Source organism: Gossypium arboreum, chromosome 6, assembly GCF_025698485.1.
Source record: "Gossypium arboreum isolate Shixiya-1 chromosome 6, ASM2569848v2, whole genome shotgun sequence".
Classification (NCBI taxonomy): domain Eukaryota; kingdom Viridiplantae; phylum Streptophyta; class Magnoliopsida; order Malvales; family Malvaceae; genus Gossypium; species Gossypium arboreum.
Genome location: NC_069075.1, coordinates 123,606,656 through 123,625,228, shown reverse-complemented (window position 1 = coordinate 123,625,228; position 18,573 = coordinate 123,606,656). Strand labels below are relative to the sequence as shown.

Below are 18,573 nucleotides of genomic sequence, written 5' to 3'. Positions count from 1 at the left end.
GCTGGAGTTGATTTCCTAGAAACATTTAGCCCTATAGTCAAGCATACTACTTAGGATTATACTCACTCTTGTAGTGACCTATGGATGGCAACTTCTGCAAGTCGATCTCAATGACGCTTTTCTAAATGTTGATCTTCGTGAAATTTATAAAAGTCAACCTCCTGATTTTAAGGTTTATGGTGATAGTCAAAATTTGGTTTGCAAGCTAAAGAAGGTTCTGTATGGCCTCAAACAGGCTCCTAGAGCTTGTTTTTACAAACTCAAAGAATATCTAGAGATCACTGGTTTTGTTCTCTCTAAAGCCGATGCTTCATAGTTTATCAAGGTTTTTGGTGCATTGATCATGTATGTGCTTGTGTATGTGGATGACATCATAGTCACTGGAAATCGATCAGTTGAAATGGATGTTTTTGTTAAGTCCTTAGATCAGCAATTTTCTTTAAAAGATTTAGCAAAGTTGCATTACTTTCCTAGCATTGAGGTTTCTTATAGCTCGACTAATTTATTTTTAAACCAAAGGAAGTATATTAAGGACTTGCTAACAAAGTGTAACATGGAGTCTTCAAAAGCCTCTCCTACTCTTATGGTTACTGCATGTAACTTGTTAGCTCATTATAGGAGTCCAATTGAGAATGATTCTAACTATCGAAGCATTGTTGGTGCCCTTCAATATATTGTCATTACTAGGCCTGATATAGCCTTTTTTATTGACAAAGTGTGTCAATTTATGCATAAGCCATTGGACCAGCATTTCAAGGCTATTAAAAGGATCTTAAGATATTTGCAAGGCACTTTTGATCGTGGCATAATTTTTTAAGCCGCACCTTGTCTCTGGTAGGTTATTCTAATGTTAATTGGGGTACAGATTTGGATGGCAAAAGATCCACAACAAGATGTTTTTAGGCAGAAATCCTGTAACATGGGGTTCCAAGAAACAATAATTTGTTATTCATTCCACTGCAGAAGCTGAGTTTCAAAGCTTAGCTCAGGTTACAGCTGAGATCATTTAGCTTGAGTCTTTACTCGTTGAGTTACATGTTTATCTTGCTAGACAGTCTACTTGATAACATGTTAAATTCGCAGGATTTTTTATGTTTAAATCAGTTAATTCTTGAATTGATCCCTACTAAATTAGTGAATTTATGTTTTAATCCTGTCAGGAATGCAATTGGGATGCTATGAGTTAAAAACTAGTAAAAAAAGACTAATTTGCAACACAGTAAATAAAGTGGGGCAGAATAAAAAACGTGGAGATAGTCAAGGACTCATCAGATTTCTTTTAACTTTGTAAAAGCCAAAATTAAAAAAAAAATCTGATTTTATTTTTATTTAATTTTAATTAAGTAGTGGGTAGTAAATCCTATGTATATAAATAAAGCCTTTATGAAAGCTTAAAAAGACACTTGAATTCATTTGGAATAAAATAAGAATTACTTTTTTTTCCTTCCAATTTGATGCGTCAGTAGCATACTGCTACTTTCATTTCCATTTCCTTATTTTTGCAAAAAAAAAATAATATTTATTTTCCAAGTCTCTTCCCTTCCCAACTTCCACCATTTTCATTCAAATCTACTCCATAACCAACCAAACCATGATTAGATTCATGCTTCACTAAATACCAACTTAGCTTTAAGTCGATACTCTTTCTGGTCAAGAATCGTGAGAGATGTATCCGCACTAAAAATCCTTCCAATCGATATTCACATTTTTTCTAAGTATCGGGATTGACAACTCATCCCTTAAAATTAACTCGATTTCAAGTTAAAAATTGTATTGGGTTAGAGTCGTGTTTGCTGATAGTTAGGGAAACGAGTCGGCCGTATTGTATTCGGATCTCCGAGAACAAATCAAGGGAAAAGTGATTGGGTTTTAAGGACCCGCACGGTTGAGGTCGTTAATCCGAGTTGGGTTCTTCAGAATGTAAGGCTTTCGGAATATTTAATCAGGAACGCGTGTATCTCAGTTAGATAATACTGGGACCATCTACGAGAGGAAGAATTGGCAGTTAGGACTTTCTTAACTGCTATAACCACCTTATTGTTTGGAGGAGAAAATTAATTTTCGAGGATCGATTCTAAATCTGAAATCCACTGAGCCTATGATAAGGCTTATTATCTCTGATTACAAAATCTGAATTTAATCTCCAATTTATTTATTTATTTAATTATGTAGTTTCAATTATTTAATTTCTAAACATTTCAAAACTCCCTTGACTTATTTTTTTATTTTTCAGCAGGCTCGTTTGGAGTTGTAGGCACAACTATTGCCACGACTATCGACACAACAGAAATTCTGATTACAAGATAAATACAAAAGTTGATTATAATACCAATATCTATGGACTCGACCCTACTACCACTATTTACTACTATTTAGAGTTATTTTTGGTAGTTTCAACATCCATCACTACTATTTGGTGTAATAGCTCAACAGTAGTTGCAGTATCTACAAATCATGCACTGCATTCTAAGTTCAAGCATGCTGAACTCGAATTTTTTTTTTTATCAGGGAAGAAGTTTTTGCTGGCAAATTGGTAGTTAGCCATATTCTAGGACAAGATCAAGTGGCTGACATTCTCACCAAGCCTTTATTCACGCCATTCTTTTGTAAGTTTAGATATGGCTCGAGTGTTGTTAGTAAATTTGAACAACAAAATCACCTAGTCCAACAGTTATCTTGTTAAGAAAGCTCTATGATGGGTGAATATTAATAAATATTGAAAAACTATTTGATGTTAGATTTGTTAGTAGCAGTTGGACTTAGTTAAGTCAGTTAATAGCATGGTTTGTATGGCCATGTGTTGTATAAATATGTTACTCAAAAGATCGAAAGATATACAAGTTCAGTTTCTTTTCTTGACAATTTTTTATATTCATTGTAAACTCAAACAATGTGAATAAGTTGGTTGATGGACTCATATGGCACTTCTATAAATTTGGTGTTTATGATGTTAAAACAGGTTATGGTTTAGCCTTGCGCACTACTACTTCTATTCTAGACCATTCGAAGGGCTTTGGCAACATTTGTAGAATTTAAACCTACCCCTGAAATTCGAAGACTTTGTGTGACATGGTTTGCGAAAATTCATTCCTTCTAAGGGCGGGCTCATGGAAAAAGGTTGCGATCTTGATCTAAATTGCACTAGATGTGATTTTGAAAGCATTTATCATGCTCTTCTTTAGTGCCCGAAAGTAGTTGAAGTATGGAACCTTGCTGGTTTCAGTATCTACTTCAATAAGTTTCAAGAATTTTTACTTTCTTTACTCTCTTTGGACAACACAATTCACAGGGATTAGGGTTTACTCATTGCTTGGACCCTTTGTCTCCATAGGAACCTATTTTGTTGTAAAGCTAAGGATAAGCCTTCTGTTAGAATTGTTATATTTGCAATGCAGTTTTTACAATATTGAAGAGTTGCCCGTTCCACCTTCTCACATGTTTAGCAGACTCATGCAACGGCTCTAGTATCTCCAACATTGTTATGAGTATTTCATAAATAGTATTGCTATTAAAGTCTATTATGAATACTAAAGTTGTTAGCTTTGTTAGTTAGTTGTTAAGAAACAATTATGGGCTACATGTATTAAATACGTTAGTGAAACTCTCTCTTATTCAATGAAGAAAGAAAGAAGTTGTTTCTATTAAGTTCATTCTATACTTTAACGTGGTATCAAGAGCTAAGGAGTTTCTGGTGTAATTTTTTTCTCTCATTCATTGGTTTCATGGCTACTGATCCTGTGCCTGGGTTTGATACGTCTTGCCACTGTGTTGATTCTAGGGAAGCATTTCCTTTTCAAGGTTCAGGCAGTACTGTGTCGTACACGATCCACTCTTTTTCTGAGCATGACACCATCAAACTTACTGAGACTAATTTTCTCCTCTCGAAACATCAACTTTTACTCTTGGAGGTTATGACCTTGAAAGTTTATACAATATGCTATTTTGGTTCCCTCTCCTCTTATTACTGGAGTCGATGGTCACTTAGTCAATAATCTACTATTTCTTGCTCATAAGAAACAAAACAAATTTCTTGCTTTCTGGCTACTGTCCACAGTTTCAGATGATGTTCTGGTTCATCTTACAACTACGAAAACTAGTTTTGATATTTCGTCAACCATTGAAAAGCATTTTGGAGTGAACTTTAGTATCAAGATTTTAAGAATGCAACATGATTTGTATTCTCTCAAGAAAGAAAATCTCATAAGCTTCCTTTTAGTACCTCAAAAATAGTGTATTCTTTGCCATTTGAACTTTTTGTATCTGACGTTTGGGGACCAGCCCATATTAAATCCAATAGATTCTCTTACTATGTGTCTTTTGTAGATATGCACAGCCGATATACTTGGTTGTACTTTATAAAGGCTAAATCTGAAGTGTTGAATTGTTTTTTTCATTTTCAACAAATGATTTGAGTGCAATTTGGGTTCTCTATAAAAATGCTTCAGACCAATTGGGGGGTGAATATCGTTCACTGTCCACTGGCCTATTCAAACTTGGCATTTAACACAGAATTACATGTCCTCATACCTCGAAACAAAACGCTGTGGCTGAACGAAGGCACCAACAGGTCGTTGACATGGGATTAACCCTTCTGGCTCAAGCATCTATGCCTCTAGAATTTTAGTCCTTCACATTCTCTCATGCTGTCCATGTGATCAACAGGCTCCCTACACATTTTCTCTAAGGTGTTAGTCCCTATGAGATACTGTATAAAGTCATGCCTGACTACTCTCATTTGCGAGTCTTTGGTTGTGCATGCTTTCATTACTTGCAGCCATATAATCAACACAAGCTTCAATCTAGGTCCAAGCGTTGTACTTTTCTTGGTTTTGGGTCGAATCACCAAGGCTATAAGTGCCTCGATGACACTGGTCGTGTGTTTGTGTCTCGACATGTTGTCTTCGATGAGACTCAGTTCCCATTTCAGCAAGGCTGTTCTTTCAGAAATCCAGTTGACCTCATGAAGTAACCTCATTAGCAGTCCCATATTCTTCTCTTTACAGCGCCAGTTCCTTTACACTCCTGTGTTGATCTTTTAGTATGCTCCACTAGCTCGTCTTCTATGGCAACCCCTAGATCGGTCCACTCTACCAGAAATTTTCCTGTTAGTCATTTGTCTTCTTCCCCTCTGTCGTTCAAATCCTCTGATGGACATTGTATGCCTTCTTCTCCTCCCATCAGGACCGCTATGAATACTCATCCCATGTAGACCGGATCTAAATATGGCATCTATAAACTAAAAGTGTTCTCGTCTGTCATGACTGAGAAGGAACCAGTTACCATACAAGAAGCTTTTCAGAGTCCTGAATCGACAGCTGTTGCACAAGCTGAATACCAAGCTTTGCTTGCAAATCACACTTGGGACCTTATGCCATTACCTACAAGTAGAAAGGCAATAGGGTGCAAATGGATATTCAAGGTAAAAAGGAATGCTGATGGCTCGGTAGCACAATACAAGGTTCGATTACTGGTGAAAGGCTATCTTCAATGAGCTGGCATTGATTTTCATGAGACTTTTAGCCCTGTGGTGAAGCCTACAACAATTAGGGTGGTCTTGGCAATAGTAGTGTCCTTGGGTTGGTCTCCGAGGCAGGTAGATGTCAATAACGCGTTCTTAAATGGTGATTTAAATGAGGAAATATACATGGTGCAACCATCAGGTTTTGAACAACAAAGGGGATAATGGCCAGCAGCTGGTATGCAGGTTAAAGAAAGCTCTATATGGCCTAAAACAAGCTCCTCGAGCTTGGTTTCACAAATTAAAGGAGTTTCTTCTCACTAGTAAGTTTGAAATATCAAAGATAGACAATTCCCTTTTTATACAAAGGTCTGAGAATCAATTGTTGTTCGTTCTAGTGTATGTGGATGACACCATAGTCACTAGTTCTAATCCGAATGCTATAAACCAGTTTGTTAAGGATCTTAATCATCAGTTCTCTCTAAAGGATTTAGGGAAGTTAAACTATTTTCTAGACTTTGAGGTCAACTATACTCAGACGGTCTATTTCTCAATCAAAAAAAGTATATCATGGATCTTCTTAAGAAGGCTTCTATGGAAAAATCAAGCAGCTCTCCCACACCAATGGTGTCTACTTGTCGGTTGTCAGCTCATGAGAGTTCCTTTAGGAGTATGGTGAGGGCTCTCCAGTATGTGGTAATCACCAGACTAGACATTGCATTCTCAGTTAACAAAGTCTGTTAGTTCATGCATAGACCTTTATATACACACTTTAAAGTTGTTAAGAGAATTTTGCGATATTTGCAAGGCACATTAGATTATGGCCTACATTTCCGTCGAACATCTAAGTTTGTCCTTGAATGTTACTCAGATTTGAACTAGGGGTCTGATATTGATGACCGAATGTCAACATTGGGCTATTGTATTTTTCTTGAAGGAAATCCAATCTCCTAGAGCTCTCGAAAGCAGCAGGTTGTATCCCATTCTACAGCAGAAGCTGAGTATAGGAGTCTGGCAAATTTCACTGCAGAAATAGTCTAGCTTCAATCTTTGTTAGCTGAGTTAAGTGTCCCGGCTCAGAAGAAATTGTTGGTTTGGTGTGATAGCTCAGCTGCAGTTGCTGTAGCAGGCAATCTAGTCATGTATTCGAAGTTTAAGCACGTAAAATTGGACATATTCTTTGTAAGGGAGAAAGTAGTAGCGGGTGTGCTTCAAGTTGTTCATTTGTCCAGTGTAGATCAAGTTGCTGATGTTTTGACAAAACCGTTATTTGCAATGCTGTTCAACAAGTTTAGGAGGCATCTTCATGTTGCTCCATATAAAAGTTAAGTTCAGGGAGAAAAGAAGTCAGAAGAGCACGGGGAATGTTATGAGTATTTCATAAACAGTATTGCTGTTAAAGTCTGTTATGAATACTAGAGTTGTTATCTTTGTCAGTTAGTTGTTAAGAAACAGTGATGGGCTGCATGTATTAAATACGTTAGTGAACCTCTCTCTTATTCAATGAAGAAAGAAATAAGTTGTTTCTACTAAATTCATTCTATACTTCAACACTTTTTATACAAAGGTCTGGGAATCAATTGTTGTATGTTCTAGTGTTTGTGGATGACATCATAGTCACTGGTTCTAATTCGAATGCTATAAACCAGTTTGTTAAGGATCTTAATCATCAGTTTTCTCTAAAGGATTTGGGGAAGTTGAACTATTTTCTAGGCATTGAGGCCAATTATACCTTAAATGGGCTATTTCTCAATCAAAGGAAATATATCCTGAATCTGCTTAAGAAGGCTTCTATGGAAAAATCAAGCAGCTCTCCCACACCAATGGTGTCTACCTGTCGGTTGTCAGCTCATGAAGGAAGTTCGGTTGAAGATGAGAGTTTCTTTAGGAGTATAGTGGGGGCTCTCCAGTATATGGTAATCACTAGACCAGACATTGTATTCTCAGTCAAAAAGTCTGTCAGTTTATGCACAAACCTTTAGATACACACTTTAAATTTGTTAAGAGAATTTTGCGGTATTTGCAAGGCACATTAGATCATGGCCTACATTTTCATCGAACATCTAAGTTTGTCTTTAAAGGTTAGATGGAGGTCTGATATTGATGACCGAAGGTCAACATCGAGCTATTTTATTTTTCTTGGAGAAAATCCAATCTCCTAGAGCTCTCAAAAGCAGCAGGTTGTATCCCGTTCTACAGCAAAAACTGAGTACAAGAGTCTGGTGAATGTCACTGTAGAAATGGCCTGGCTTTAATCTTTGTTAGTTGAGTTAAGTGTCCCGGTTCAGAAGAAATCGTTGGTTCAGTGTGATAGCTCAGCTGCAGTTGCTGTAGCAGGCAATCTAGTCATACATTCGAAGTTTAAGCACGTAAAATTGGACATATTTTTTGTAAGAGAGAAAGTAGTAACGGGTGTGCATCAAGTTAGTCATGTGTCCAATGTAGATCAAGTTGCTGATGTTTTGACAAAATTGTTATCTGCAATGCTGTTCAACAAGTTCAAGAGGCAACTTCAGGTTGCTCCATATGAAAGTTAAGTTGAGGGAGAAAAAAAGTCAGAAGAGCACGGGGAATGTTATGAGTATTTCATAAACAGTATTGCTGTTAAATTCTATTATGAATACTAGAGTTGTTAGCTTTGTCAATTAGTTGTTAAGAAATAGTTATGGACTGCTTGTATTAAATATGTTAGTGAACCTCTCTCTTATTCAATAAAGAAAGAAAGAAGTTGTTCTTGCTAAGTTCATTTATACTTCAACACATTTTTTATACAAAGGTCTAGGAATCAATTGTTGTACATTCTAGTGTATGTAGATGACATTATAGTCACTAGTTCTAATTCAAATGCTATAAACCAGTTTGTTAAGAATCTTAATCATCAGTTCTCTCTAAAGGATTTGGGGAAGTTGAACTATTTTCTAGGCATTGAGGTCAACTATACCTTAGATGGGCTATTTCTCAATGAAAAGAAGTATATCCTGGATCTGCTTAAGAAGGCTTCTATGGAAAAATCAAGTAGCTCTCCCATACCAATGGTGTCTACCTGTCGGTTGTCAGCTCATAAGGGAAGTTTGGTTGAAGATGAGAGTTTCTTTAGGAGTATAGTGGGGGCTTTCCAGTATGTGGTAATCAGCAGACTAGACATTGCATTCTCAGTTAACAAAGTCTGTCAGTTTATGCACAGACCTTTAGATACACACCTTAAAGCTGTTAAGAGAATTTTGCGATATTTGTAAGGCACATTAGATCACGGCTTACATTTTCGTCGAACATCTAAGTTTGTCCTTGAAGGTTACTCAGATTTGAACTGGGAGTCTGATATTGATGGCTGAAGGTCAACATTGGGCTACTGTATTTTTCTTGGAGGAAATCAAATCTTCTGGAGCTCTCGAAAGCAGTAGGTTGTATCCCGTTCTATAGCAGAAGCTGAGTATAAGAGTTTGGAAAATGTCACTGCAGAAATGGTCTGGCTTCAATCTTTGTTAGCTGAGTTAAGTGTCCCAGTTCAGAAGAAATCGTTGGTTTGGTGTGATAGCTCAGCTGCAATTGTTGTAGCAGGCAATCTAGTCATGCATTCAAAGTTTAAGCACGTAGAATTGGACATATTCTTTGTAAGGGAGAAAGTAGTAGCGGGTGTGCTTCAAGTTGTTCATGTGTCCAGTGTAGATCAAGTTGCTGATGTTTTGACAAAATTGTTATCTGCAATGCTGTTCAACAAGCTCAGGAGGCATCTTCAAGTTGCTCCATATGAAAGTTAAGTTCAGGGAGAAAGAAAGTTAGAAGAGCACGAGGAATGTTATGAGTATTTCATAAACAGTATTGCTGTTAAGGTCTGTTATGAATACTAGAGTTGTTAGCTTTGTCAGTTAGTTGTTAATAAACAGTTATGGGCTGCATGTGTTAAATATGTTAGTGAACCTCTCTCTTATTCAATGAAGAAAGAAAGAAGTTGTTTCTGCTAAGTTCATTCTATACTTCAACAAACATCGTGGGAGAGACCAACTGGTCAGTGGACAAGGTGTAATGTTGATGATGGAGCCGTCTATCTTAAGTCTAATGTTACTAGTTTCGATGAAGTACTTGGAGACTCGATCGGTAAATTTTTCAAAGGGATTTCGGATCTATATGGGTGTTTGGGAGACTCGCATGGCAGAGATAATGATTGTTCGTGAGGCACTATCTTGGCTTTGTTCATTGCATATGGACTCCATTATCGTTGAATCCGATTGTCAGGATGTTATACTGCTCTAAATCGACCGTCTTTGAATGTCTCCGAGTTTGGTATTATGATTCGTGATTGTTTATGGCTGAAGTTTCAATTTTCGCGCATGTCTTTCCGTTGGACACTACAAATTGTTAATAAAATAGTTGAGTCATTTACTCAAGCAGCTTTATGCTATGCGATTGTCTGTCATTGGGGTGTTTCACCCCTTTTATTCAAGTTTTCTTACAGGCCGATTATGTATTAAGTAATTTCAAAGTTGGTGAGGGTGTATGGGGTAAATCTATTATTCTGAATTAGTTTTCCCTCTTTATGTCTTGGGTTTGTTTATTCTCTTTGTTCATGTTTGGTTTTAATGATATTTATTTAAGTATTTTAAAATTGAATATTTGAAAATATATATGTCATAAATAGCTAATAATTCTTTTGTTAAACATGAGTAAATTAAAATTTTAGTTTTTTAAGTTTGATTCTTTTTTCTTTTATTTAACTCTGGTCCAAAATTCCATTAGGAATCATCCTAAAACTGTTTTACTTAAAAATGATTCCACGAATAAATTGAATTAAACTAACTCTGGTCCAAAATCTCATTATAAAACTGCATTATTTTGACATTGGTGTATATATAGGGAGTTTGAGAAGAAAATAAAGTGTGGGGTGCACAAGTAATGTTTTTGATGCTGTAAAGTTAAAAGAAAAGCAAGTTAAGAAAAGTGGTGGGAATATACATATGAATGCATTTGCATGGCAGTGGCGGGCAGCCATAGTAAGAACAGATAAAAAATGTAAAAAACAAAATCCATTCAAGCACAAAAAAAAAAAAAAGCGCGTTCTTGAATGACCAAAGCCACGAGCTATACACCCGTTGACTGTCGTGAAAATTAAAGACAAACAACAAGAAAGAAAATACCAATTCCCATGGAGATTTTAAAGCGCTTTCGTGTTTTTTCATGGATAGATTTACTTTAAATTACAAGCTTACTTTCTTTGACCAATCTCCCTTCTCTATCTTCTCCTTTTGCACGTAGGGGGGTCTCCAGGTAAGGTTCCAGGAAGGAAAGGGAATGAAGTTTGAAAACCCTTGAAAACTTTTCCTCAAAAAATAATTCCGACATTTAAAGCTTTGAATTCATCAGACTCGTGTTTTTTTTAGCCCACGAGCCTTTAAACCGTTGAATTAAACCCATCATTTTTATAATCCAAAACCTATCTCACTGGCTACGACTTCCTTGCCCTTTCTAGGCAGCAATATTTAAAGGTTTATTAGTTGGATTCCATAATACTTCTTCTTGTCCTATATATATAATAAGAGATGGCATTTGGGCAGAGGATTTGGAAACATCTTTTGATTTTTGTTTTTGTTTTCCAGTTAGACTGAGAAAGAGGGAAAAAAAACATATCTGAAGAACTCATTCAGGATACAGGTATTGATATTCATATTCTTCTCTTTCAAAATGATTAATGAAGTTGCATAAGAGTCGATGTTTTTGCATTTTCTTTCCCTTCAATTATTGGAGTTAATCAATTTGCTACTTGCAAGTGCTTTGCCTTTTAACTTTAGCTTTAGCTTTGCCTTTTTCAATTTTCTTTGGGACATGAACTCTACTGTTTTCTCATATCGATTCCGAGAAAAGAGAAATCGTTAAATACAAATATTTATTTATCATTGTTAACAAATAAAAAAATCAATTAACTACATACTTATATAAAACAATAAATATATTTAACATGAAGCTGGCCATTTTTCTATAAGGAAATTCATCATTTTTAGCTTAATCCTATCTGTATTATCTTGTATTTAATTAGTTTATCAATCATGTTGAGCAGGTAGTGAGGGTTATCTTGTCATAAACTAATTGAAGGCTTATGGGATTGTCTCTTTCATTGCTTCTATCAGCCTGGCAACAAATTCTAAGCCACAGGTTTTTCAATTTAGCCTGCAACATCAGTCTCCGTTCAAAAGATAGAGAGGTGACCTTGAGGGTAAATAGCTTCAAGGGAACAGATTCAGAAACCATAATCAATTCAGTTGGGTCAGATTCTAAGATTCAAAGGAAAAATTCGAAAAATTTGAGAAACGGCAAAGCTGATTATTATCAAGTACTGCTTGACAAAGCTCACTCGTTCCAGGACCTGGTTCAAGACAAAAGGAAATCATCTTCGAATGGATTAATACATAAACCAATGGCCACACTTTCTCTACCGAAACCAACAATCTTGTTCTCGCCGAGACCCGTTAGTGAGCTTGATGCGGCTGCTGTTAAGCTTCAAAAAGTCTACAAGAGCTACCGGACTCGAAGAAACCTTGCAGATTGTGCAGTGGTGATTGAGGAGCTATGGTGGAAGGTATTAGACCTAGCTGAGCTCAAGCAAAACTCTGTGTCCTTCTTCGAGATTGAGAAACCAGAATCTGCAGTTTCACGGTGGGTAAGAGCCAAGACCAAAGCTGCAAAGGTACTTTTTTAAAACACATTCGGTTGGATCGTCTATATATATATGTATATATATTTGTCTTTCTTTTTAACCAATATATTTATCGATGGTATTTCTTCCTCCTTGGCTGCAGGTAGGAAAGGGATTGTCCAAGGATGAAAAAGCTAAAAAACTAGCCCTTCAACACTGGCTTGAAGCTGTAAGTTGTTTAAACACATACAGGGATATATACACTTTTAAACTATTATCTGCATGCAGCTCGAACTAGGGTTTCCAAAGGCTAAAAGTTAATACAATGAATGAAGAAATACTTACTACATTATTCCTTGAAACAGTTTAAAACATAATGAAATTTACGTTTAAGATATTCAACAGCTGAAAAGCTAATAAAGGCACATGGGAATTTATCCTTTTTGCCGGTTGATTTAATTTGTGTTGACATAAATATGTGATAATCTAAAGCTATGTCTGACTCTAAGCCATCACCCCTTTAATTCCTTACAGATTGATCCACGACATCGGTACGGTCATAACTTACACATGTATTATGACGTTTGGTTCTCAAGCGAAAGCACACAGCCTTTCTTCTACTGGTAATTATTGTAATTATTAATCAGCAGCCTTTCAAAATTTTCTGTATTTGACATAGGGAATGATCGAATCTCTAAAAGTCAAAAGTTTACATTCTAAAATATTTTCATTATTTTTCTTATCTAATTTAAAAGGTTGGACGTTGGAGATGGGAAAGAAGTAAATCTTGAGAAATGTCCAAGGAAAAAACTACAACAGCAGTGCATCACATATCTTGGACCAGTAAGTTTCAACAATAGCTGCATGTGTGTCTATATAATATTAATATTTGGTTACATCTAATCATATTTAAATAATTGTTGGCAGAAAGAAAGGGAAGAATATGAAGTAATAATTGAGAATGGGCGGCTTGCTTATAGGCAAAGTGGGTCACCTGTGGATACCACAGGTGAATCCAAATGGATATTTGTCCTTAGCACAAGTAGAGCCTTGTATGTGGGTCAAAAGAAAAAGGGCAAATTTCAACATTCTAGTTTTCTAGCCGGCGGTGCCACCACGGCAGCTGGAAGATTGGTTGCTCGTGATGGAGTTCTCCAGGTACAACTCGCTTTCCGTTCATGCATGCATGTAATGCATTGAAATTAATCTTTAATGTTTTCCACTGACTCTTGTTGTTTTTTCTTTTTTTTTTCAGGCTATATGGCCATACAGTGGTCATTATCATCCAACGGAAGAAAATTTCATGGAATTCATTAGCTTTCTCGAGGAAAATAATGTAAATCTCACAAATGTTAAGGTAAAATATATTTTTCTCTCTTTTTTCCGATGTTTATAAAGAATATTAAAAAATAAAATTTATACTTTAATTTATCATAATTGAGTACTAACCTTTATAAAAAATAAGAGATATTAGCTTAATGTTGTTAAACCTTGACATTAATCTAAAATCATATCCATGATTTTTGTGTAAGGATATAACAAAATCAATAATTTAACAAGTTACATATAATAAATTAACACTAACTTTTTAATTTTCGTATATATTTCTAACTAATTAAAATTGAGGGAGTAGCATCTCATTTCTTAGAAAGATGAATTTAAATTAATCCTTCTTTCCATCTTTAGATGCTTGGATAAATTTACTCATGTTGCTTGTGATCTTTTGATTACAGAGGTGTGCCGTTGATGATGACAACTCATACGGGCAAACTCCTACTCCAGATAAAGAATCCAAACCCAAACCCGAATCAGATAAAAGCCGGAAAGCTGATGAGAATGATGAAGGTGACAGCGTGAGGGGGGCAAAAAGAAGCAGTGGTGATGATCAGAAAGATGTGAAGATTGAGACCAATGGCGCAGGTGGCAAGGAAGAAGCAGCAGCGTTCAGCATGGCCAAGAGATTGTCATTTAAGTGGACGACAGGGGTCGGACCCCGTATCGGGTGCGTGCGAGACTACCCTAGCGAGCTTCAATGGAAAGCACTGGAACAGGTAAACCTATCACCAAGGGTGGCTCCTGGAATGGTGAAGTTGGGTCCAATTCCTTCACCACGACCCAGTCCAAGAATCCACCTTTCCCCACGGATTGCAGCTATGGGTCTGCCAAGTCCAAGGTCTATAGCAACAGTGGGCTAAGCCTGTTCATTCTTTTTGTTTCTTTGATTCTATCATATTTTTGTATGTAGTTAATTTTTTTCAACAGCCAGGATTTTGTACAATGGAAATGTAATAAATCCTTTCCAAAAGTAATCATTTTTATATTGTAAAATCCAATAATTAATTCATAATCTGAAGTCCAAACATCCAAAACAAAAACAGTCGGTTTAACTTTGAAATTATTGGTATCATTCAACTTTCGCTCAAAGCCAACAAGCAGATCAACTCTCAACACACCAAAACAAAATAGAATAAAATAAGCCATAAATTTATTTGTAACTCCTTTTTTGAATTATTAACAGACAAATCTTCATGTTCATGATGCATTTCTTTAAGGATTTAAGATTAATTTTAATGTTTTGAAGTTTAGATTTTTGTAAAATAATTAATAATATATTTTGAAGTAGATGATCATTGGGGTTAGGAACCCAAGGCCAGCAAATTTTTAAATGTTTTTAAGAATTTACTTTGAAAACTTTTCATTAAAATTTTAAATATTTTAATTACACTAAAAGAATTAAATTCTAATTAAGCTTCAAAATTTTTCTAAAGTTTTAATTAGACTTAATAAAATCTCTCAAAAATTTTAAAATTTTAATTATACCCTCAAAATTTAATGTCAGATCTGTGCTAATAATTAAATATATATATTTCATTGTACTAGGACAAACTTTTGTAAAACTTTAAATTAATTTCAAAATTATATAATAATATATTTTAAAATATAAATAAAAGGCTTAAGTCACTATTTTCTCTCAACCATACTTTTTTTCCTTCATATTAATACATAAACTATTATTTTCATCCCATTTTACCCTCAAATGTAACTAGCATCCAATAAAAATGTTTTATATATCATAATCTTATTAGTAACTTTTTCATTTTCGTGTAAATTGAGATGAAAAGTGATAATTAAAGTACCGTTGAATGACAAAAAATTAATGTATTAAAGTGAAATCAAGGACAAAACCACAAGATATAAAAAAGTACAATTATTATTATTATTATTATCCACCAATTTTAGGGAATGAACCACTTTGTATGGAAATGCAGAGACCAAGTCGACGTATTCACGTGACTCTTTGTAAAGGGGAATGAATGAACCAGTTCAACAACTACGTGCATAAAATCTCCTTCTGCAGAAACCAAGCGGAAGAAGATCCTGGAAGGCAGATTTCAAACCTCACTCTCACAGTGTATCATCAAATCATAACTCGGACTTCAAAACAAACAAACCCCCCAAACAAGTCTTTTTTTTTTTTTTAATAAGAAAAAGGAAGATTAAAAACTTACCCAGCAAAGCAAATACCTAAAAGAGGCCTTCTTAATAATACCAAAAATATTCATTTTTAGGGGAAAAAAAAAAGGGAGTCATCCTGTACATGGTCTCCTTAAAAACCCAAAACCTAGGCAGACAGAGCAATAATAATACAAAACCTGCTCATCTCTCTAGTTGGTCAATCTCTGCAGTGGCTTAGCCTTAGCCATGCTCTCAGTGTACTACAGTACTGCTTCAATGCTTACTCACAATCATCTCAATTGTCAATATCCATGGAGTTTCTTCTTTTTGACTATGACTTCTCTTGTTACCACTCTTGAGATGTTTCTTCGGTGTTAGCAGTATTTTCACTACGTCTCTAGCTGATAACATTTTTTGTTTTTCCTTTCTAGGTGATGAGCCAAGTTCCAGCACCTTTCCCTTCTTATGACATAAGCCGCAGAATCTGCCCCTCCAGGAACATTAATTTTTATTTTTTTCCTTTTTCACATTCCTCATTTCAAAAACTTTTGGCCCATGATCAGTGCTGACATTAACAGATGAGAAGATAGTCAGATCACATGAATCCTGAGTAATATATATATATAGTAACAAATGAAGAGACAGCGCCCGCCTCCTTTAAGGTATGGAGCGCCCACAGAAGTTTGCCTGATGTAAGGGTGAAACTGTCCAAAAACCCTCGGTTTATTGTCTATCCCTTTATGAGTAAATGACTTAAATTATGGTTCCAAAATGTCAAAATTAAATCTAATAATATACGATCTTTATGAATGGCTGTTAGGCAACTTCATGAATACTAATAAGCTGCAGCTGTATGATACTGATTGGGTTACATTGTTGGGGATTACAAGGTGGAAATTTTGGGAGAATCGTAACTCGCTAGTGTTTTATAATGAGGATGAGATTATTAAGCAAAGCGTAAGCTGGGGTAAATGCATGAAGTATGCTGGTGCATTAGTATACTTCATGCATTAGTATCGAAACAAACTGCTGGGACCTCTGTTCAAGTTAGCTGGTCTCTACCAGCTGCTGGTTGGGTAAAATTGAATACCGATGAAGCAGTTAATCTGGGTAATTCGCAGGCAAGAGCTGGGGGGATATTAGGGGATTCAAATGGGAATTGGTTGGTAGGAGATAAGTGAGGGCGAGGTCCTTTTTGCAGAGCTTTGGGCTATTTTTTATGGCCTTACATTAGCTTGGCAACAGGGGTAAAACAAGGTTGAATCATAGGTGCAAATCAGTTCGCTAATTTCATTGTTAAAAAAGCAGACTGCAGGGGTGACGATCTTTATTTTAGTGATGGAGTATCCAATACCCGAAGCTTGGACCTTGCTATCTAGTGATGTCGTAGGAGTAAATTACATGAGGCTTTGTAATTTTTAGGTTACTATTCAGAACTTGCATTTCTTCCAAACAAAAATAACCCTGAAAGGAATAATAATAATAATAATAATAATAATAATAATATATTTAATTTTTTTTTTTGTAAATTCAATTGAAGCATTTAAAAAACATGAATGGCGGGAAGATAGTAAACATTAGAATTGGTTTGAACTATATTGATTAGCATGGCATTGAAAGTTGTACATTTAAACATGCGAAGAAGTATACAAAGTTGGAAGTAGGAAGTAGGAAGTAGGCTATTTTATCAAATTGACTTAAAAAATTTTGATATTTATAAAAATAACTCAGGTTTAAAAATAATTACGAAAATGACCTAAAATGAACAGTAGAATAAGGTTTTGGGAACTCAATGGATGGCCGGCACCACCTAGTGTTTTGACCCCATGATTGCCTGATGATTGTGTTAGGCTTTAAAAAATTAATTTTTTTTTTTATTTTGGGAACCCAATGGTCGACACCAAGGAATCTTTTTAAATCGTATCATACTGGTATATAAAAATACCAGTATTTAAAAAAAAATTGGTTCTAGCCTTTTAATGGCCGGCAGCAGAGTAGCAAAAAAAAAAATTTGGTGTTGGCCTATAGATAGTCGGCACCTGGTACTTTTTTTGTGTCCCAATGCAATTTTTTTTTGGTTCTGGCCTTCTAATGGCCAACACCAGACTAGTAAAAAAAAAATTGGTGCAGGGCATTTATTGGCCAGCACCAGAGTAAAAAAAGAAAAAATTTCGTGCAAGTCATGTAATGCCCGGCACCAAACCTTATATATATAGTGGGTGGTTTGAGTTCTGATAGTGTAAATGGATAAGAAAATATTTTTTTTTGAGAGAGACATCAAAATGAGAGTGTTTTGTAGTATATCATTAAATGAGTTTTTTGTAGTGGATTGTAGATGAGAGTTTTTCGTAATGTACAACCGAATTGGGGTTGAATTATATACTGACATGTTTTAACGGAGTTGAATTATATATTGTCATATCCACCCTAAAGGTTATGCTATTAAGGGTCGGATGACTCTATGCGGCATAGATGGCTAATCGAGATGTCTAACGTAAATGGACATTATCTATGGTGCAATAGCATTTATTCCGCAACTTATAAGTGAGGTACTAATGGCCAAATTTGAAAAAGACTTATCACTTATTCCACAAAGGTATCTCAGGGGACAATAGAAGAAGAAAGGGTCTGGAGCTTTGAGGAAATTATATTTTCTCTTGGTTTATACAGCTGGTTTTTTGTTTCTTTTTAATTTTGCTGACCGTTTTAGCTATCCAATTATCATCTACTGATGCAACGTATACCTGATTCAAGCATAAGACGATTAATTGTGAAGAAACTACTATTGAAAATAATTGTATTATTTATTTAGAATGTTCGTATTTTTTATATCTGTAAATTTAATATAGTTGTTTAGGATTTAAGATTTCATTTTATATTTTGGTGTATTAATTTCTTAGAATGTTTATATTTTTTTGTATCTCAAATTTAATGTAATCAGTAATGTATGTAGTTTGAATTTAAAATTTTCGTATTAATTTTACCCATCTGCTTGTAGTTCGTTGGGTGTTTAAATTTAATCTAGTGTGTATTA

General features: G+C 35.3%; 1 protein-coding gene across 2 annotated transcripts; it reads left to right on the top strand.

Moving 5' to 3' along the window:
- Positions 1 to 10,538: 10,538 nt before the first annotated feature.
- LOC108485675 (IQ domain-containing protein IQM4-like) lies at positions 10,539 to 14,392 on the top strand. 2 transcript variants are annotated; one of them, XM_053029944.1, is made up of 8 exons: positions 10,539 to 11,104; positions 11,578 to 12,134; positions 12,247 to 12,312; positions 12,618 to 12,706; positions 12,839 to 12,926; positions 13,011 to 13,241; positions 13,339 to 13,440; positions 13,817 to 14,392. In XM_053029944.1, exons 2-8 carry the CDS (start codon positions 11,865 to 11,867, stop codon positions 14,276 to 14,278), a joined length of 1,308 nt encoding a protein of 435 aa, XP_052885904.1. In that variant the 5' UTR covers positions 10,539 to 11,104; positions 11,578 to 11,864; the 3' UTR covers positions 14,279 to 14,392. The 2 variants fall into 2 exon arrangements, with proteins under 2 accessions (XP_052885904.1, XP_017645019.1); XM_017789530.2 differs by having other exon boundaries at positions 11,508 to 12,134.
- Positions 14,393 to 18,573: the final 4,181 nt, after the last annotated feature.

Coding starts and splice junctions, on each gene's coding strand:
- LOC108485675 (XM_017789530.2), top strand. CDS start 11,547: ATGGGATTGTCTCTTTCATTGCTTCTATCAGCCTGGCAACAAATTCTA. Junction 12,313..12,617: donor TTCAACACTGGCTTGAAGCT/GTAAGTTGTTTA, acceptor AATTCCTTACAG/ATTGATCCACGACATCGGTA. Junction 13,441..13,816: donor TAAATCTCACAAATGTTAAG/GTAAAATATATT, acceptor TTTTGATTACAG/AGGTGTGCCGTTGATGATGA.